At 41.4% G+C, this 23,507-nt stretch overlaps 1 protein-coding gene across 1 annotated transcript; it reads right to left on the minus strand.

Moving 5' to 3' along the window:
* Nucleotides 1–990: 990 nt before the first annotated feature.
* LOC114428330 (potassium channel subfamily K member 10-like) lies at nt 991–23,256 on the minus strand. The gene is made up of 7 exons (XM_028396651.1): nt 23,202–23,256; nt 20,901–21,286; nt 7,781–7,898; nt 6,987–7,147; nt 3,930–4,122; nt 2,981–3,123; nt 991–2,891 (listed from the first exon to the last, which is right to left on the minus strand). The coding sequence occupies exons 1-7, from the start codon at nt 23,254–23,256 to the stop codon at nt 2,214–2,216; spliced, it is 1,734 nt and encodes a 577-aa protein (XP_028252452.1). The 3' UTR covers nt 991–2,213.
* Nucleotides 23,257–23,507: the final 251 nt, after the last annotated feature.

Raw genomic sequence — 23,507 nt, forward strand, 5'->3', positions numbered from 1 at the left:
TCAAAAACAAAATGCCATGGTAAGCTTCATCCTCTGTAGCATGTGGTGACATACAATCAACACCATATACATAATATAGTTTTGCAATATAGCATGCCTTTTTTGTTTCATGTCTCTGTTTTCATTTTAAGCTTTGACATTTTTGTAGTCCTTGTAAATGTCTGTCATGTAGTCCTTGCTTTTGCTGCATTCACAATAGCCTAGAACTTCACTTAGTTTTAACAGTAGAAACAGACAGGATACACATACATAGGTTGTGAATACATGAGATTGAGGAGTATATACGAATATGTAATGTGAGCAAAATACTTTAACTGTGATAGTTAGTGGCACAGTTTACATTTTTATGCTTCTTATGTTTCCTGTAATGATACAGTATGAAGATGCACTATGGGAATATTGAACACTTAAGCAGCCACCACCATGGCTGAGATCTGCAGCAGACATGTAATATCAGTGTTGGCCATTAGGTGGTGCCTACAAAAAAACCCTCCAACTGCATAGAATTCCAATCAAAGTGTCCCAGCTTGTCCTAGAGAATACAGTTTTGGTTCTCAATAGCTAGTCTAACTTCTTCCGCACATATCTTGCATGAGAATATCCATCCATGAGGTATTAAGGCTTGTAGAGACATATGTTTTAAAGTTTGATTGATAGGTGTCTCAGCCTGTGGTAGCTTGTCCCAACTCCACTTGCTTCCATTTTCCAGGATGATGAGATAAACCCCAATTCAAGCTCCATATTCTTTTAGAAACTTGTGGGTAATCCATGGGTCTGTGGATATGCTTGTGGATACACAAAAAATACACAATGTACTAACAGTAACAGCAGTGCACTTCATAATCCCTCTGCTTGTTATGGCTTTTCTTCCATTCTGTTGCCAGTAAAACTTACATAGCATAGGTGCCGTCACTGACCCATCTGTTCTCTTTATGTGTGAATGCAGCACATGTCAGGCAATGTCAACAACACGGAACAATAAGCCCTGAGATAGTGTTGAAAGAGGTCATGTTCTAGGTGGCATTTTTGGACAATATAATGTGACATATGAACTTAGGTTGGGGACCATGCACAGACAGCATGTGGCATGAGTCATTAACATTAAAATCCACAATTTAAGAATTTAGTTTCAATAGGCAACATGAAATACAGAATGACAACATCACATATATTTTAATCAAGCTTCTCTTTTGTGAAACTACTCTACTCTTCCATAGCAGCCTTTTTGAGCGATTCACTTAATTTTCTCTATTGTTCTGGCTTGAGTCACATATGGAGTCACAGCACCGTGTTGGAGGTCCTTGTGTTCATGTAAGACCTTGTTTAAAATATTATCAGCTACTTCATGGATGCCCACTGAATGTGACATCAACAGCCGCATTCTGTGTCACATCCAGTGGTGTCCACCTGTTGTTCCCATTCCAGTTCAATATATATTTAACATTCTTTGTCTTTATCATCAGCAGCCTCAGCAGTGTTACGCCAGTGTACATCTTTTTCTGGCACTCAGCTTTGATTCTAACAGCCTTCCTTTTAATGTTTAGGTTACTTAAAACTCTGTAAGTTTTGGCCAACATTTCTATCAGTGATGACAACATTGTACTCAGTGAGGTAATTGTTGCATTTTAGGACTACCCTAACATTCATCCACAGGACCGGAGCATGACAAAGTGTTAGTGTTACATGACATGACTAATACTGACATGACATGAGAGTTAGCATAATGTGTCAAGACTGTAGTGTTAGTGTGACATGACATGACATGGCTACATGACTACCGAGTTAGTGTGATGTGATATGACTGCGTTGTTAGCATGACATGAATGGCAGTGGATGTGACATGACTGCAGTGGTAGCAGGACGTGACCTCTGTGTGAGTCTTCGCTGACATTAGATATAGGTTTTGGAGTGGGAGGTCATGTCATCTTGGCAGCACAACAATTACTATAAGTGAGTACAGCGTCATCATAACTGAGAGAAAGAATGGCCACAGTTCTAATTTAAGGTTAAGTTTTACTCTAATGACATCATCAATTTTTTGAATAGCATCATCACTGAGCCTAGCATTCACACACAATGTGTGTCCATTACAAGCAAAGGGCACAGTGAATATGTGAACAATATGTTTACATACAATGTTATCCCTGCTTAACACCCAGGACACAAGGCACTTACGGTGGTTTTACAACCTCACTTTCTATGGTAGACACAGTCTAAGGATCCATCTGAACATGCATTTCTGCTGTATCAATTGTTTTCTCACTCTCATTTGGTTTGATCTGCTCCACAATAAAGCCATTCTGTGGCTTGCATGCCTCTACAAAGAGGGGAAAATCCGACAAACTGGTGTTGCATTCCTTGTCTTCATTCTCATTATCTCCTTCCTCTTTTCTTTTTCCTTCATCTGCTGTGGGTGTGCTGCAGTCAAAGGTGGGTGTGCCCCAGGCGTAGGCCTCACTGTGAGGCCGGCGAGCCTCATCTGGGATATTCTTCCTTAGGTCTCGGTTTCTATTGCGCTTGGCCAGCTTGGTGACGGAGCCCAGGCGGTTAAAAATGTTGTCCTCAGACGTGGTCTGGTGGCTGGAGCGCCTGTCGCCCTGCTCAGCCCCCCGTAGCCTGAGGTTGTTTAGCTTTGTGTCGATGCTCTCTTGCGAAGAGGTCTTGTAGGTGTTGGTGTCCAGGCTGTTGAAGATAGCGCGGCGCTCTGGGGATAGCATGTCTAGGGACACAGCCCGCTGGTCTAGACCCAGCTGCCTTCTCTCCATGCTCCGGATGGTGGCAGCTCGCTGCAGCTTGTCATGGACCTCAACACTCATACGACGGCGTGTCTCCCTGAACTCTGCTCGCACGTTTGCTTTCCACTCTGCTGCATGAGCCTTGATCCCTCCAACCTTGGTGCAGATAGATATACAACTGTCAGTTTCTCTCTAATGTGATATACTCCTTTTAAAGATTAATTTTAGAAATTTTGAAAGCATACCTCTTCTTTTGTCTTTTTCGACAACACCCTCAGCCAGTCACCAATCATGTTCAGAACTGCAGCAAAGTAGGCCAAACCACCCAGGATCCAGAACCACACCAGTGGCCTGTACCATTTCCGGTACTCAATCCTCCGGTCCCCACCTGGTCAGAACACAACAGAAACTTGATGATCCCATGGTATTTGAAACACACTTTTCATTTACTTTTTAGTTTGTGATGGATGTATTCTCTCAAAAAGTTGTTTTGTCATGTCACAGTGACTGTGACCATTACCTTTCTAACATTAAATCTATTCAGAATCCAAAAGATTTGTATATGTCAAATTTGAAAATGAAAATAGATTTATATATAAAATGTATTGTATTAAAAGAATCTCCAGTAATCTCTAAGTATTTTCTACCAAACTACACCAATGTAAAACAATGTAAATACCCATTGTACCATGAAACTGCCCAGCTTACTGATTTGAAACACTGACCCAGTAGATTAAGGAGATAGATACCACCATATTCAATGTTTTTATATAGCACCTTTTACAATCCACATTGTCTCAATTGGTGCTTTACAGAAACCCAGAGCCTGAACCCCCAAGCAAGCGGACAGTGGCAAGGAAAAATTCCCTTTTAACAGCAAGAAACCTTGAACAGAACGCAACTCATAAGGAGAACCTTCCTGCTGACAGTCGGCCGGGTGGAGGAGAAGAAGAAGAGGTAGACAGGACAGAGAGGATGAAGGAGAGAGAGAGGAACAAACATGCACAACATCATACATTACAGAGAAAAACCATGACAGGTTGTTGAAACCCTCACTCTTTCACCTATTTCTTATGTGGTTTTATTCTTGAACCATTAGGTTCATTAGCATTTTATTGCAGCAAACACAGTTTGAGTGACACTGATATTATACAAATAGTTCAAGAGAAGCTACATGTAGTAATAAGCACTTACCTGCCACGTAGTCCCCAATTCCAACTGTTGTCAGAGTGATGACAACAAAATATGTGGCATCCAGGGCTGTCCAGCCCTCAATATACTTGAAGATTACAGCTGGGATGGTGACAAACAAGATGCAACCAGCCAAGATGAAGAGGAGGGTGGAGGCCACACGGATCTTTGTCTGACTGATCTGGTTGTGTTTATTCTGTGAAAGAATACACAGGTAAATACATTATACATACAGTATATAATAACAAACTACAATAATTGTTAGCAGAGTTGTGATTTTGTTAGAACTGTTGAACCCCGTTGAGTGAAAATTGATTCAGCCACAGTCATTTTATTATCACTTCAGCATGAGCACTTATTAGGTAAACAGAAGGGAGACTCAGACTCGAGTCACACTTAAGTCACACAAACAAAGACTTGTGACTTGACTTGGACTTGGGTGTTGTGTTGTAGCTTGTGAACAATGTTTATTTCATGAGATTATTTATTTTATTATTTTATTCATTTCAGTTTTTACAATGGGTTATTACGCTCAACATTATGTATGGTCACAAGTACACTTCTCGTTCAGCCACTAATCTGGACATCTGTGGTCCAGATTAGACTAAGGGGTGTGTTTATTATTGTTAGAGCAGTGGAGATGCGACCACAGCACAACACTACAGCACTACATACTGTGCCCTTACTTAAATTTTTGTGGCACAGGTACTAACATTTTTTCTCCAAATTGTCAAGACAGCATCACTCAGTGGATGCAGATGTGTTGGATGCATATCCAATTCAATACATTTTTTTGTATGCTGTAAATCTCCCGTACCAGCATGACAACTAAAGATGCTACTTAACGGAGATCTGCTGTCTGTTGTCATTGTCATTGTCCTGTAAGACTACGCTTCAGGCAGTGTTTTTCTAATCTTCTACTGTCCAGTGTTGGTTAGAATATCTAGCTTCAGCAGATGCTTAAGAGGTTGAACATGTGTGTTCAGAAAAGCTCTTCTTCAGACCTGAGTTGTAAAAATTTACTGTTGTCTTTCAGCTCCAATCAGTCTGGCAATTCTCCTCTGTTGCCCATCTCATTGGCCGTTGTGACCTGAGAGCAGAGCAGCAGCAGAGCAGAGCAGCAGCAGAAGAGTGTAGCAGACTTTGTTCAAAACACAAAAAGGAGCCTAAATAGGCTGGGAATTTCTTAAATTTACTATAAACAATCATTTTAACTTGGTTTTGGTTGACTTGGGGCAGTGGATTGGCAGCCAGAGATGAGATTTTAAGTGGATTCTGACATCAGGCCTGTAGCAGCCAACTAAGCCCAGCAGCCACCACCTGGAAAAGGTTGTAGCCACTACTGCTTGGGCCTCCCCAGCGGCAGCCACCATCACAAGGATTCACCAGATGCCATCATCAGACTCAGGTTTCAGTCACTGCCACTAAGCCCTACAAGCGGCCATCACAAGGTTAAGGCTTTCAGCCTACGGTACATTGTCAGACTTCTATCGGCAGCCAGCAAGGCCTTGCCACTACCACCAGGCCACACCAGCAACTATCACCAGGCCACAGAAAGATCATCAACAGCATTGGCCCCCGTCAGCAGCAATCCTTACTACCGGAGCACATTGACAGCCATCTCCTGTCCTCATCACCAGCGGTAGGAGCTACCCCAAGGCTGCAGGCAGCAAGTTTGCGACAAATACTAAAAGAGATATGGAAGAATTGAAAAGATCAAATGAAGAATTAAGGAAATCGGTGGAGTTCATGGGTCACCAAATAGAACAAATGACAAGTAAGCAAGACACTTTAATAGGCATGATAAATGAGATCAAGGAGCTGAAGAAGCAGAACCAAGAAAAAGATGAAAAGATTGCACATCTAGAAAGCAGTCTGATATAGAACAACACAGTAGAATGAATGACGTTATTGTTACTGGGTTGCCAACACAATCCCAGTCTTTTGCGACTGCAGTGAAGTCCAGGGTGGAAGGCACAGTGCAAGAGTCTGACTCAATTGAGCAGCAGGTTGTGGAGTTCTTAATAGACAAGGGAATCCGTATAAACAAAGTGAATTTAGAAGCTTGTCATCTTCTCCCCCAGAAAGATAAAAGCAAACCAGAAATTATTGTGATGAGGTTTGCCAGCAGAAAATGTAAAAAAATTTAAAAAAAAATTTAAACAATCAGAAGTCTGAAGGATTTGGACACATTTTTCTAGGAGTGCAATTTCTGCTTTAATTTATGCAGCCTGTGATTTTTCCGGTTTGATTTTACTGTGTGTGACAAATTTTAGATTTTCATGTCTATTAATCTTCCAAAAAAAGGTCTTACAGTTGTCCACTTGAACATATGTAGTCTGAGAAATAAGGCAAAAGAGTTGAGCATATTAATGGTCGAGAATGATTTACATATAGTTGCCATCTCCGAAACTAGAATCTAGACAATATTTGTACAATGCTTTAACATGCCTCTGACAGAGAAATTTACTTTATGGGGGACTTAAATATAGACTGGCTTGCAAAAAAATGGTTTCTGCATGTGTGTCCTCTTGCTGTGGGTGGGTGTGGTGGCACCAAGTCCTCCATGACCATGGACCAGGACCATGACCATGGCTCCCTGTGGGAGCTGGCATCCAGCTGGAAGTAACTCTGACCAGGTGAACTGGCTATTGCACTTGCTGGGAACAGCAACCTACTCCTTGTCTTTCAGGTCAGTGCTTATATCAGCAGCTATTCCCACTTTCTGTGGAGGAGCCAGCTGTATCACTAAACTTTCTTAGCCTTCACACTTAGCATTACTTGTCTAAGCGGATGAAAGTCAATTTACAATTAACAGCACATTTAAAGCAGCATCAGCTTTGCAGATTTAAGGTGGACACCAAATAAAACCTGATACAGGCCTAAGGGTGTTTTACAGTTTGTCATTTCAAACTAATCAAAGAAGTATTACAAGACATGAAGAACAATGTGCCTAAAAAACTGTAGATTTATATAGCAAATTTCTTGTAATCCACTGTAATCCAATTCCATTGTAATAAACTTAGACATAAATAATACATCATTTCCTCTGTGACTCACCCGGAACATTTTCTCCACCTTGGCAATGCTTTTGACAAATATGGTACCTAGCTGGTCCCCAACACCTGCAAGGAGGAATCCGAACAGTGGAATGCCAAATATTGCATACAGGATGCAGAAAATCTTCCCTCCTTCAGTGCTGGGGGCGATGTTTCCATATCCTGGAAGAGAAAGAGGGACTAAAGCTTTTTGCTTTTTTGTTAGCTTTTCTTTTAAACCTGCCTCAAGTTTTTAAAAATCTTTGGTGTCCTCTACAAAAGTCCTACTCTCTACATACAGAGGTAAACTTTACGATAAAAGGCCTAGTTACTGGTTTCCCTATGATGGAAAAACATACAAAATATACACCAGTTGCAACTTGACCGTGCAGGGCAACAACAGTAGAATTTACAGGGTGCTTGCTCATGCACAATTAACATGTGACTGCAGTTCTCTGAATGAAGAACATGCATTTTTAAGAAGAGCTGTCTGGTTTTTAAATAAGTCTGCTGTTACTAGCACTATGGTTAATAATAATGTCTTCTTTAAGAGTTACACACTCTACATAGAGTGAGACTAAATATGTAAGTGTATCAGTTATCATTGATTAAAAATGGTCAGGGCTCTCAAGAACACATAAACAGGCGAAATATGCTGTCCACACTCATTCAACAGACACACAAGCTAGTGAAATTATACAGACACTTTCACTCAGATCTTACTTTAAAAAGGAACCTAAAAGTTTAGGCACTCCTAGATTGATGTATATTAGCCCTTTAAAGACAACCCATTATATTTTACTATAGTTACAGTACCTATGGTTGTGATGACGGTTCCAGCAAAGAAGAAGGCACTGCCCAGATCCCAGTGGCTGGAGTTGTAGGAGGTATCACCAATAGGATTCACTCCAGCATTCACAGCTTCCACAGAGTGCTGGGGGCAACAGAGACACAGACACAGACATCTCAGTGTAAGACCAACTCCAAATTTGCACAACAACTGATGTAGCACACATTTATATAGCTCTACTTGACTTTACTTATTCTATAGTTTACTTTATTTATGTTTACTTTTTGCATGCTCTTCTCAATTGCTTATTTTGTTAAATTATTCTAGTTTTTTGTTATACCTTGTCAGGTCTTCTCCATATGGTTTGATTTTATTTTGAAAATCGTGTTTCCTGTCTTCCCATCCCCATGTGTGCTCCCTCCTCCCATTGATTACCTGCCTGCTCTCATGTGTTCCACCTGTTTCTGATTGTCTTCCCCTTCTTCTGTGTATTTCATGTCTGTCTCTCCCTGCCAGAGTGCCTTGCGAGTTCCAGTGTTTTTCTAGTTAGGGTTTTCCTGTTTGAATTTTGTCTTTAGCCTAGCACTTGTTGTACCTTTGCCTGATGTTTCGACCTTATAATCTGTTTGACCCTGCCTTCACAAAATCCCTGTGTACCTTTGCTCTGTACTGACCCTGAATAAATCTTGGACTTTAAACACTGCTTCTGTGCCTGAGTCCTCACCACCACAAGAGCCTGACATTAATCTTTTATGGCATTCATATGGTGTGGACAGCAAAGTACGAATTCCATTGTACAGGGAAACCTGTTTCCTTACTATGCACATGACAATAAACGTCACCACAATCTATCAATATCACATGTAAAGTGGCAGAGCACAGGGCTGCATGACTAGAAATAACCCTTTTAGTGTACAAAGCCCATTCTGATTATACTAACTGGATTTTTAGCTATACTCCTCTTTTTCCTTCTCGCCTACAGCTGCATTCACTCTTTTGACTGAATTAAAAGTAAAGAACTCAAACAAGTTTTCGTGCAGCATGACACAGCTAGAAAGACAGAACTTAGAAAAATAAAAAAAAATATACAACTACATATTTCCACACATACTAAAAACTGTGAACTCCACGTTATCAATTTAACTTGCATTTTTACACCCACTAAAAATCAGCTCTTAACTGTACAATAACGCAGAGGTCTGGGGTTCCATGGCTATTATAAACTAGTATAGTTAAGTAATTTAAATATTATCCAAATACTGTAATTATTTAAATAATATTTTCATTATCTTAAATAATAATTATCAATCATATTTCTTTGTCTGTATGTCAGCCTAAATCTCAGCCGACAGCATCCATCTGCATGACCATCTCTTTTATCAGGAATCACTGTGAGTTCGCCCAGCACTGTGGCTATAGATATGTATCATTATTCCTGAAGTGAATGTGACTACTCAGCCTTCTGGTGCATACAGTGTGATTTAGGTTAGCTGAATAGACACAGCATTCCTCCTTCTGGGCTGTGCTTAAGTCCATGTGACAATTCAAAAATTTTCGTACGTCCCATCCATCACCCTGTTCATCCTGTTACATAACACTGTGACTGCTTCTCAGCGTGTGCCTTCACACAGAGGATGAGTTTGGCTGACATCAGGCATCACACTCAGTGCCAGTCTACCCTGCGAGTGTCTGTCCTAGCAGATGGAGTCTCAGTGTAATGGGCCACACTCAGGGTGTGATGGATAGCTGTGCAGTTGGATGAAGGGCACAAGGACACTAATTATCAAAAGTTTTCTAGTGACTTTGTGACCTCTGCACATTGTGAATAATTTGACTCACACAGTGTAACATGAGCAGAGAGGAACTAAGAGGGAGCAAATATTGAGATGTTGTCAGACTCTAGCCAATAGATAAATAACTGGAGATACCTGGGGAATACATGAAAGCAGAACCAGGCTGAAAACATTATGCACTATTTAACACTGAGTACCTACCTTAATATGCCTCTATAACAGGGGTGGGCAATGGTTTTATTGCAAGGGCCACATAGACTTCAATAAGAAAAGACCCACTCTTTTTTTCATAAATAATAATATAAATTGGAGACAACTGGCACAGTATCTACCTTGTTACATATTTATCATTGTAAGCCTGTGTTGTAAGTTGAAACACACTCCCACTGTCAGGGATTGTGAGATGGCGGACACAAATGCAGACTTAGCCAGAGGTGAAAACAAACTCAGTTCCTTTAATACTAGCCAGGGTTCGGTACACGGGTGATCAGTCAGTGTGGCAAAGGTACAAACAACAAAAGGCAAAACCGTAGTCAAGATTCCAACCAGGGTCAAAACACTAAAGAATCCAAACACAGGGCTGAACACTGAAACACCACAAAAACTCATGAAAACCAACAGGCTGTAGAAAGGCTGGAACACCAGCCAAACTGGCAAGGCAAGGGAAGAAACACACAGACTTTATACAAAGGAGGAAGGAAAGACAATAGGACACAGGTGAGGCACATTAGGGTGGAGCAGGTAATCAACAGGAGGAGGAGGGAACACACACGAGGAAGAGGAAGTCAAAACACCAGAAACAAGAGGGAGAACAGTGACTACAAAATAAAACAGGAAATAACTGGTAAAACTAGAACAAATGCAACAGAAAATGAACTACAAAATAAAAGTCCTGGCTGAAACCATGACAGTCCCCCCCCCCCTCAACGAACGGCTCCCAGACGTGCCACTAGAAACTAAAAGTCTGAACAAAAATACAAGGAGCAAAGAATCAGTCTGAAAGGGTCCAGAAAACAAAAACTCAGAAAACTGGGTAGAGACCCAGCATGACGAAGTCTGGGGGGCTCAGAAAGCAAGGCCAGAGGCTGAGAAGGCAGAGATTTCACAGGGTCGAGAGAAACGGCAGAAGGACGCCAGAGACGAGGTTGCAGACCCTCCTGGGTCTGGGTTGAAAACCACCAGAGACGAGGTTGCAGACCCTACCAGGGTCTGGGCGGAGATTCTCCAGTGACAGAGCTGGTCACTAGAGCTGAGGGTCCATCTGGGTCAGGACTGGAACCCAGAACAGAAGACCCCCCCCCATAGTCCAAACAGGCATCTCCCAAAGTCTCTGCCTGTGTTACTTTGGTCCCAACAGATATTAAGTCCTACGTCACGGTAGATAATCCGTTAGGAGCAACACAGGCAGGCCCCAAAAACCACCCGCCACAGCTCCTTCTCGCACATTCTAAAGACGTGCTTGTTAGGTTAATTGGTCACCCTAAACTGCCTGTCTGTGTAGGCCTCTCACCCGTAGATAGCTGGGATAGGTTCCAGCCACCCGTGACCCTGCACTGCAGGACGAAGTAGGTTCAGATAATGGATGGACACAGGTTAACACACTCACCCACCCAGGGTGGGGCAGGTAATAACATAAGGCAGGAAACACAGGGGGAAGGGTCCAATCCACAGGAAACCACCGGAGCCCTCACGACCACCAGCTAACACAGGAACAAAGGCCCAGCTGACTCTGTAGAATCCATGGGGTTCCTGGCTGGCTCAAAAAACATGAAGAGAACCCAGCCGGCCTTGTAGGCACCTCTGGACCACCGACCAACTCCGGTTAGCTCAGGAGCTGATGTGGTGAACAAGGCGGGTAGAGTCGAAGACACTGGTCTGGGGAGCAGACCCAATCCCAGGTACACAGGTTTGAACTAGGGAAGGAGCCAAGCCTTAGCATCCAAGAAACTGTCAATTAGGGCCAACAGAGTCCATCTGAGCTTACTTACTTACTTCCTCCTTACTACTAACTTTATAAAGAATTTCCCCTTGGGGATAAATAAAGGAATTCTGATTCTGATTCTTATGCACACTACTTCTGTACCACAGAGGAGAGGTCCAAGTCCACCCTGTCAGATTGGGCCTAGCAGGGATCTCCTGTGCTCCTCCATAGCCTCCCAGGCTGAAGTCTGCTGGGTCCATTTCGGCTGAATTGTAATGTCAGGATGTCTCTAGGAGTGAAGAACCAAAATGCAGAACTATGTTTCAGCGAATGCAAATTTATTATTACATTTAGAACACAAGGGAAACACAATCAACTAACACTAACACACAAGACAATCCAGAAAACACAAAGGGGAGCACAAGATTTAAGTAGACAAGACACAGGTAAACACAGGCAGGTGGTAATCACACAAAGCAGGAAACACAGGAAGTAAACACATTGGAATACACCAGTAGAACAAGACTTATTACTTACTTAAAATAAACCAGGGAACAAGACCAAACCACAACAAACCACAAACCAAAAACACAACTACAAACACACTATGAACACAATGGTACCAAAATAACCAGTAAACTGAGGATTGAAAGAAATCCCATTGAGGAATGAAAACAAGAGTAACCAAACACCGATCCTAACAGAAACAAGGAAAACAATAGGAAAGAACCCATGACAGGCACAGCAGTACAAGATACAGTTGTACTTGACGTAAAAATGAGATCAACTATGTATGGTGGGACACATAATGATGGACAGGACAATCTTGTATTGTAAATATGTTAAATGTAAAAGGGTGTGTTTTAAATGACTGGTTGATACTATTTCAGATTTTTTTGTAACTGGTAGGTTCATCCACCCACCATAGATAAAGAAGCCAAGGTAAATTATACCATTAAAAATTTATGATATATATTAATAGCTATATTTAAACTTAAATGCTTAAATCTAACCATACAGTGTCACTTGTTGTTAGCCTTCAGTTGCAGTTCGGCTGTGTGCTGAACAAACATCTGCAGAGGATGCTGTCACCAGCTCCCTGCTGGATCTGACAGATGGAGATGCAGGGAAGTCTTTCATGGCTGCATGACTGTGGCAGAGCTCTATCAGTCCTCCTGGCACTTCTCCTTTCAGGAGCTGTGCTTACCTGCTGCCTTTCCTGCCACCAGGCTCTAATTAAGTGTGCCCTGAGTCACAGATGGGAAGAGAGCATGTCTGAATTTAGAGTCGCTCAAATCACTCTGACTGTATGCAGAGTTGGGTTTAAAGGTAGGGTAGGAGATTTCATTCTGATGCACTTTTTGTTAAATTAGTGTAACTTCTCTATACAATCCGATAGCAACCATTTAGTTTGGCAGTTTCGCTTTAAAACAAAGAATATTAATCATCTGTGGAAGCTATAAAACTCTAAAAAGATCAGCCAATCCTACGATCCTGCTCTGCATGCACCAGAGAGTACGTGCATGACTGGTCACAGACTGGTTGGGAGGCGTGGCTTCGGGGTAGAGAAAGCGGCGTGTGTTTACTTTCAAAATCTGGCTGACTCTTACTGAGTTTTAAAAATCTCTTATCCTACCTTTAATTTTACTATGTTTCTACAAAGTAAAATCTTGAGTTTAAGCATTCCATCAAAAACATTTGCTGTTGCAGAACACCCCCTAATTTCCAGCTGACAGCAGTGTGGTGTACTTTTTGGATTTGAGAAATAATACAAACGTGACTATGGCATTACAATATACATATTCAACATTTTCTTATATACACACATTAAAAAAAGCACAATTTTAAGTTGCTTGATATGTTTTGTGTCTACTTTAATCTGCTCCTGCCTATGGCTCAAAAACCACTAATAAACCTCAAAACTCGAAAAATATATAAATAAACAAATAAAATTGAGAGATTGGATTATATGGCACAACACAATCAAAGGTCACCTGAATATTAGTGATGCCTAATTTTTAGCTGTGAAAACTACAAATGTCATGTCATGGTGGTTAAGCTGCTTTATTCCAGAGGTAGTGGCACTGATAAATTCATATGAACATTAACAAACAACATCTACTAAAACACCAACAACATATTTCCACACATTACCAGTCTCAGAAGCAAATTCAAATTTGTCAACCTAAATCTCACCTTTCTGGTCAAATTTCAATTAACCGGCACCTGTTCCTCTCCTTCCCTCTGTGCACCATGCACTTTTGTATTTCTAAAAATTTCAAGGAGGGACTACATATGAATTCTTCTACATTAACCAGGCTCCAGAATCAAATTACATCTTCATCATCATATCTATCATAGCTCTGGGCCAGGTTTTCAAAGGCTCTGTAGCCAAAAATAAACAATTTTAAATTTAAAGCATGAAAGAATGATTTGTCACATTGTGTTGTGGTGCATATATGAGCTGAAGGTAGCTCAACTTAATTCAAAATACAATCCATCTTTCAGCTTTTATGGCCTCTAAACTCCCATCATTTTATTCAGAGTAGAACCACTGCACACACTTCATTTCCCACAGCACACGTGTACCTAATATTCACACAGCTGGTGGTTTCTTTATATCAGCATCTAATATAAACAGACAGAGCCCTGCCCTGTATGCAGGCCTCAGCAGAATATAAACCTAATTAATGTGTCATCAACATCATTACTTTAGTTTAGTCTCAAGAGAGTACTACGAAGTGTACTAAAAACATTAACCACACACCTTTAACACCACAGGAGCTCAGTGGGCAGGTTTATTAAAACTGTGAACCTTTATTAAAACCTGCACTTTTAAACAAGGGATTAAGGCTCTAATCATTTAGTCCCAAAAGTGTCCTTGCCCCATGGGTAAAGGGGAACTCTGGAGTTGGTGTTAAACATCAGGAGGACTGAAACTGATTTGTTTTCCACCTAATAGTCCAACGGATATTTATTTCCACATCTCTAGCACCTACTCTCTCTGGAAGCCTCATGCTGCTTTTTGGCAAGTAATTACATAATACTACAGTCATTAAAAACACTCTATTCATACATAGATGGCAGTATGAGATACAAACAGTAGAATTGTAGAAAATATACAACATCACACTGCATTTTAATCATGCTTTTCCAGTCAGCCGCTGCTACCTTATGTCAATCATCATTTTAGTCAAAGCCATTTTTTTAACCACATGTAACACTTGTTTGTTAGAATAGATCACAGCCTGGATTTAGCTTAAAAGGTTTGCAATTATCACTATGTATATCAGTCATAGTGTTAGCAGACATAGGGTGTTACAGCACCTGAACATGATCTTGTGAGCTTGTGTTTGAACATACAGGTACATTGAGGTTAGTGCTGTCTGGGATACAGTTTGAGCAGAAAAACCACAACCTCTCAGTGGAAGCTATTACAGTACAGTGCACAGCTGCCTGTTCTAACATTCTTTTATTGTATGTGATGGGGCAGCCTTAGAGCTCCCTGCAGGATCACTGGAATCAGTGAACCTTAGCAGCTTGATTCTACTGCTGCTCTTTTCTGAAAAGACAATTGATCTGATACTTGACAGTTTTTTTTTTCAATTTCCACATTTTGTCTAAATAAGACAAATGACCATATTATTTTAGCTTGTAAACTAATCTCAGCACTTACAACCAATTGTGGTGTATAGGAGCTGTTACATAGGTGGGTGGGTTTACTATGCAGCTTTGAGTTAATGTGTTTCCTTTGTGTGTGGCTGAATGTGACAGGCTGGCAGCGATCCACAACAGCTTTCCAAATTCAGCTGCAGCACCGTTCTCTGCATTATCATGTCTATTAACATACAGTGTTTCACTGCTGCTGAGGTCAATAACCGTTCAGGCCAAACAAGCTGGTGTTACTACGCTGTTTACAAGTGGCTGTGAGCATTTGGTCGTGAAAATCCCTGGTGTTAGCAAAAGCAAGATTAGTGCAACACAAGTCAAATGATCTGTTTATGAGGTCTGGCTTCCCTGTGCTCCACTTTTAAATATCAAGGACTGCTCTTTTATGAGACCTGGCATGTTCCCCTGCATTAATCATCCAGGACTCTCCTCTGGAAGGATTCCTAGTTTCCACAACATTTTCTTAAATAGACTGAATTCAAATAAATAACCCTTTTTTACACATGCACTTCTTGTCACATGAAGGTAATCATATGTTGTCCCATTTTCCACAGTAGAAATTCAACAAAATAACACATACGTGTGGTCTTTGTTTCTGACCACACATATTTCATCCTTTCACAGGCACTGTGATGGGTGATTATAACAGTGACATCCCCCATAGATTTCTCAACAGTGGTTTGTATAACAGTTGCCATCCATCAGGACCTGGGTCCACACAGCTCTCGGTAACAATTAGGACTGGGTGATTAATTGAAATCAATTTCAATTTAAATTTTGGCTTCCTACGATTATAAAAACAAGATAATCGACATAAAACAGTTATTGTGTCAGGGTTTGAGGATGAGGTGAGGACACAGTTGCAGGACGCAGAGCGGTTCAAATCCAAACAAGGTCTTTTATTTAAAGCCAAAAGGGCAAAACAATACAAAACTAAAAATCACACGTTGCGTGGTAAAACTAGAAAAGCAAAACTAGGATACTTAGCAAGGATACAAAGCAGGGTTCAAAAACATGCCATAAACAAAGAAACTACCTGGAGCAAAGCATGGCATGGCATGGCAAGGACGAGACATGAAACGACACAAAGCCCACACAGACGAGACGAACAAGCAAGGACAAAGGGGAAGACACAGACTATATACAAGGGGACCAGGGAAGACAACGAGGCACAGGTGACACACATGAGGGCAGGGCTGGTAATCAACCAGGAGGGAAAACACAGGAAGCAAAACTCAAGACAATACACAGGGAGAACAGGACTACCAAAGTAAAACAGGAAACACAAAACAAGACTAGACAACTAGAAACACAAAACAAGACTAGACAACTAGAACACAAAACAAGACTAGACAACTAGACAACTAGAACACAAAACAAGACTAGACAACTATACAACTAGAACACAAAACAAGACTAGACAACTAGAAACACAAAACAAGACTAGACAACTAGAAACACAAAACACAAACCCAAGGAAACAAAACACCAGAACTACAGGAAAATAACAACAACTAAACACAGATTAAACTAAAAACCCAAAACAAGGAAAACAAAACCATAAATAAACACCAGGTCATGACATATTGTGCCAAATGCCTTGCTTACGCGTTGCTCTCATTCTCAACTGTGACATAGTAGCAGCGACACGGTGCCCCGAACACAAACTTCACTTCACTTTCAGCACATTTTGAGACAAGGGAGCAGCTACTTTAGCTACCTGCGGGAAGTTGTTTATGACCAAGCAATAAAGGAGCAGAAAAAGCCACATAAAGTTAAAGTCTCCTCGTCTCCTGCCACCACCTGTCAGGCATCCATCGAGTGCACACTTTATAATGCAACAGACTATCCAACCAGCTCCGGAGACAGCAAGAAGTCACAGAGGCCATCACATTCATGCTACCCAAAGACATGCACAATCAGCACCATTAGCAACCCGGGGTTTGAGAAACTTGTGACTGCACTGCCTGCGCTTTTTGATAAATGCTGTGACAAAACACGTTCATACAGCAGAATATTTCGCTGCTACAACGGATTTGCTGTCAAGCCGCACCATGGAGCCGTATATAAGCCCTAAGGACAAACTGTGTCTTTAGACTACTTTTTTTCCTGAAGACCACACGGGGCAAAACATTGACGAAGGCCTGATGCAAGTGGTGGCTGTGTGGGATTTAAAGCAGGAGAACCTCGTCTGTATTACCACAGACAATGCCTCAAACGTAAGACTGGTGGCTGAACTCAATGGCTGGATGCAGACTCAACTTATCGTCACCTGTCTGCGCTCATCTCTAAAGCTAGACCATGTAAACAGACTGGCGCTTCTTGCTAAAAACATTTAAGAGATTTTATGAGGAAGATTGCAGGGAGTCGGTAAGTTTTCTATTTAAAAGGGTAAAAGTTACTGCATGCTGTTTTAATTAAATCCAGCTTTTGTTACTGTGTGTTACTGCTTTTGGCCTTATAAACAATAATATTTATAATAATATTTAAGTTGAACATCAATATACTAATCGTAATATATGTTTATTTAAATTGCTCTGGAGTTCATTGTGGCATTGAGTACTCTACCACATTTGTATGTATTATTTGCACATATGTTATTTTTCACTTTGTTATAATGTTTTTGTCAGTTTAGCTGTAATTAAAGTCAATGTGTGAAAAAGAAAAACCTGTTTCAAGTTCAATAATCGTGATTTCAATTTGAATCATAATAATCGCAATTATGATTTTTGCCATAAGAGCAGCCGTAACAACAATTATGGACAAAGAAGTTTAGTGCAAACACAGCTTAGGTGTGTGAGCAAAACCGATTGATCTTAGAGTGCATCCGTCAAAAGCAGTCACACTTTTGGGTACTATTTAAATTGGAGCAACTCTCAAGTGGCCACTTGAGGAAATGCTGTTTCTGGTACTAACCACTTCATCCACAGGTACTGCCACTCACTCCATGAACACATAGCAGACAGCTACAGATGTCAATTTGTCAGTGCTTAGAGACCCAAAGGCACATGCTGTGGCAGTCCCGAGTCCCAATAGAGCTCTGTGTTACAATGTCCACTGCAGAGGAAATAAACATGCTGTTTTTGTTGGTCTTGTGCAAAAGCATGTTGGTCTCTATAGCTCTCTTTTTTATGACAAGTGTACAGTGCGAGAATTCTGTCGTCTCAATTATATTCCGACTTCAGATTTTTGGATAATTATAGGTGTGACCGCCAACAAACTTTGCTAACTTACTGGTTCTGCGACTGCCCACCTGCCTTACCTCCAATTGTACTCCACCGCATTGCCTGTCTTTGGGTTAATATAGGTTTTGGGAGTGTGACAGTACTAACACTGCAAGAGTCCGAGCCTCCTACAAGAACTCAAAATTACTCTTCAGAAATCTATGGGTAACATCATGGATGGTTCATCACTATTTACTCCAGTTTATGTTAGATATAAAAAAAGACCATATGGCATTCAACAGAAATAGATTATTCTAATACAATAATACAATGCATTATATGAAAAGAGATCTATTGTGCTTTTCTTTTCTGGACCTCTAATCAGCAACAATCCTTTGTACAACATGAGAGAATATTGATATCATACCAAATAACTGTTGATGAAGATTCTCAGTCATCCAGGTCATCATACGTAGAGAAGATTGAAGCAAGGCGTCTGGACTTGTAGAGTTTTCTTCAAGAAAAGTCCAGACGCCTTGCTTCAATCTTCTCTAAGTACCAAATAACTGCTTTACTTGTTGGTTCAAAAGTCCTCCAGCAGTACGGAGGAAGGAACAACAAGTAGGTAATACTGAAGGAAGCACCATATTAGAAGGTTTGTGATGTCATTGTGTCAAAATGGAGCTTAGCAAAAGTTCAGTCAAGAAGACCTTATTTGTTTCTCTTCATATTGTTAAAAGCTTATAAGTTCACTTCCTTTTCTTTGTCTGTCCCTCCATCTCTCCCCTGTCCCTCTGTCCCAGTCTCTTCTTCTCTCTCTTCTCGCTCTGTTTTTTCTCTCCTCCTCCTCCTGCGGTGATTAATAGAGAGCACCTCTTTGACCAATCAGTCACTGCAGCTCTCCTCTACTCTAGGCATCATCGGTCTCAAGACTTCTGCCAGTCCAACCCCTCATGTCACCGTTCTCCAGCCCTTTCCCAACCACCAGGTCCAGACCACCAGGGGAAATCTGTACCACTTAAATTTATTGAGATCTCCTTCCAACTGTGTAACTTACCATATAAATGTACACTTTCTTAACTGTAATTGTACTAATGGTGCTTAGATGGGAGCTGCATTTACTGCACTGTCCTAACTTCAGATAAAGATAGATAGATAAATAGATCAATAGATACTTTATTGATCCCCAAGGGGGAATTCAGGTATCCAGTAGCAAAAACATAGGAACAGACAGCATAGCATGCATAAGTGTATAAACACAGGGTACTAAAAATAAAAAGCAGCTTGTAATGACGTTGTAATGTACATCAGCCAAACATCTTCCAAGGGACTACAGCTGGAAATGAGCTTCAGGCTACATCTGATGCAGTGAATGGATTGTGCATTGTCCCTCTTACGCAGATAAAATGTGAAACAAGAATCAGTTTTGTGTGAGAGGAGGGATCACAGCACCCAATATGTTTTAGCCACAGAGGACAGAGGGAAGAGAAGATCAGTCTCATGTTGTACAGACATTGCTCTATTTTTACTGCGAGACCATTAGTCATACAAAACAAAAACCTTTCTTCAAATGCTGGATTTCCTTTTCTACATGAAGAATGCTGGCCTCAGTGTGAGATGTTCATTTAGTTCTACTGACAGATAATGATAATGTCAGTCATTTTATATCTCCACAGGTGGTGTTTTATGGCAACAGACAGGACCTGAATGATGTTACATCTCAGCATGTACACTAAGGGCAGAGCCAACATAATAGGCACCAAGGTTCTTATCAATCAAAGAAAGCACCAACAAGGCACCAGTGACAGGCACCCTCTGGGAGACAGAGTGACAGTGTCCACACACCACCTGACACTTCAGTCAAGGACAAAACATACACTCCACACAAATGCAAGAAAAAGCTGTAGGCCAAAGTGAGTACATGGTGCATGCCTTTCTAACGTGTCTTCAACAAGCAGATTGTACATGTCCTAGGATTCCTACACAGATTGTTTCAAAATTCCAGACTATTCCATAGGTATTATAAGGCTATATAACAAGTTGAAGTTATTATGTAAGAAAATGGCATTGCTGAATTGACTGAATATTAGCATTAATATCTCCTAATTTTATTCTCCCTATAAATAAGACCTAAAATTATTTTAATAATTTGGTTTTCACTGATGTATTCACTGTGCCAATATGGTGTGCTTATGCAGAAAAGTTCACATCACTGCATACATTCTGATTCAAAGATCAGGATTTACACACTTTGAACACACACATTTGTTTACCAGCATTGTATTTTCTTTGTCCTGCCAGGTGACCAAAATCTAAATACATTTTATCTAATCATCCACAGATCAGCTGTGGAATGCTACTTTTAGATCCCACAACTTCAAGGAGTTTCAAGGATGTACACAGACATCTGTGTGTCTGTACAGACTATTCAGTGCGATTTGTATCAGGTTTCAGAGTGGCTGGCAGAGTATGGAGTATGTGTGAGACTGAATGGCATCAGATCAATGTGAAGCTTAGGTTTCAGTAGACCTGAGTCCCCACTGAGAACCAAACCCAGTCCTGAGGAAAAGCTGGTGTATCGACCAGCAGCAGCTCTTACCTTAATGATAGCCTCCAGCTCATCCTGGGAGACACACGGGTGTTTCTGCAGGAAGGTTGCCTTTTCTGCTGTGATGGTGATCTTCTGGTTGTTTTCAAAGGGCTGCTCCAGCGCTCGGAACACTAAACCACCTGCCACCAGGTAGGCCACCACCACTACAAATACTGCCAGCACTGTCTTCAGCTTCATCATGGTGAAGGGGGCTGAGCCGTCTGCCACCGCCTCCATGCTGGCCACCATGCTGGCAGGACGGGAGGAGACAGAAAGCCTAGGCAGAGCGCAGCCCATTGGGTTCTGCATGGTGGCCACGCTGGCATGCACCAGGCTTGACTGAAGCATGCCTGGCTGCACCTTCTTTGGAGGAACCATGTTGGTCTGGACTGGTACTGAAACAAAGGACAAATGATGAAGATGGGCTGCAATGTCTGTGTGAAAACAACACTGTACTGCAGGTCTACAAACACTAAAAAATAAAATTACCTATTTGTAATTTAGTGTGTTTATTTTTGCTTTAAAATGACTTCCCTTCCCTTCTTGTGTAGTCTCATGTACAATGTAAAATAGTTCAGTCTCTACTAGGGCTGTAATCTCCTGGTTGATTGGTTGGTTAATTGGTTGATTTGGTTTTTTGCAGCGTTAATTTTATCAGGAGGAAAGTACAAAGCGGTAATGGGGGTGTTTTCAGAGCACCCGTTTCACAGGTAACTGTCTATCTCTGAACACCCCTGCCATCTGCGGTGTGGCAGCATTTCATGAAAATAGATTAAAAAAAAGTCGGATGCAAAGTTTGCATCCAGAATTTTCCCTTGTGGATCAATAAAGTGTCTCTCTATTACAGCTCGACTACAGACGTGGCATGCTCTTATCAATGTATTGAAAGAATGACTTTGGGCTTGTCGGTTTACTAAAAGAAATTTTCTGGACTTTTGGTCTTCTGATTGGATGCACTATTGCACTATAATCATGTTCATATTTGACTGTCACGTTAACAAATGCCAAAACAACTGCACCACATACTATGAAGCTGTAGACAACTCAGTTTTTAGGTGTTTGCAAGAACAGTTCTAATGGCACATTTTAGCACAAAAGCTGTTTTGGTTTTTGCATAATAGGTTTATAAACGACTCAACTTTGGCCTCAACTTATACAGAATGCTTTTACTATTAACTCACGTTTTATAGAAAAGACAATGATTTCAAAACGATTTAACAACAGTAGTCATAGATTGGCCTTAGGAAAAACAATTCATAATTCAGTGTACTGGCTTTTGAGAAGCCTTCACCTGCATCTCACCATCCTCACTATCCAATCTAGAGGTTTGCTGGTGTAGTGTGTAAGATTTGAGTGTGCTACCTGAAGAAATAAAAAGGACTGAGAGATGTAGTTAACCCTTCAGGACACTTCCTTCATTATATCCATCTGATCAGAGATGTGTTTGTACAGAGGGGGGCACTGTTTGGTGTTATTTCCTGTTACTTGTGTTTTGTAGAGCAACAGGCTGTAAGTGTTGATTGGCTCCCAGTGTGAATCACAGACCTGCTGAACAGCAGGTTTTTACGTGTTTTCATGATCAGTGTTATATAACAGCGGGCTGGGGAATCGTGACCACCGTGCCACATTTCGCTGACACTGTCATAGAAAGTTATAGGATCGACTGCTTTGATTTATGTAACCAATCAACCGCAATGATATGTGTAGGAACCCGCTGCTCACACGCGCGTGATGAAGCTGGAACCACAGAATGAACAGTGAGAGAGCGTCACTCGAAAACGAGAGAAGGCTGTCATGTCTTCTGAGAATGTCAGGTGCTGAACATAAATCACCTGAATGGGTTGGTACGCCGTGGGAGAACGTGACACCCATGCAGGATTTAGAGGCATACCACGGTGGTGGATGAGGTAATGTTTAGAGCCAGACCTCTTCCCTGCATCACTCCGAAGCCTTGGTGCACAATTAGCCTTTTCTCCCTCCGAGTCATTTCGTATCAAACGTGCCCCCTCCCCTCACCTCCACCACCCCACTCGTGTCTGAATCACAGGACACGCTACAGTGGCGACGCGACTGCAGCATCGGTAAACTTCAGCTGCAGCATCGCCACTGCTGTACCGTGTTATCTGGAAAGTGGTTTTGTGGTCAGCATTAATGTCTCATTGGTTGGCAGACCAGGTAGGCTAAAGGGCTGGAGCACTTTCACACACTGCAGCATTTCATCTCAAAACACGCAGCGATGAGATGAACTTTGTTGCAACGTTGTTGCAACATCTTAATAATAAAGGAGTGAATAAAAGAGTGACGCCTAACCTGGTGGAGGGGTCATATTCCCTGGTTTTCGTGGATTCTCCGTGGGAAATTTCATCTTGATTCTCCTGGCTCGTGATGGTGATCTCGGGTAAATGTGTCTTTTAATCTCTCAGGGTCCTTTCAGCCGATTCCGTCGTTTTTAACCGAGAGAGGACGGAGAAGGGCAGGGAATAAAAGCACATCATCCCCGGTGCGAGGCTCTGCTGTGCTGATGAGAAGCTCCTCTTCTCCTTTCAGGAGCGCACACACACACTGCTCACCGCATCACCGTCTGCATTGTGTGGAAGTAAACAGCATGGGCGCGCG

The sequence above is a fragment of the Parambassis ranga genome, chromosome 24 (assembly GCF_900634625.1).
Source record: "Parambassis ranga chromosome 24, fParRan2.1, whole genome shotgun sequence".
Taxonomy (NCBI): Eukaryota; Metazoa; Chordata; class Actinopteri; family Ambassidae; genus Parambassis; species Parambassis ranga.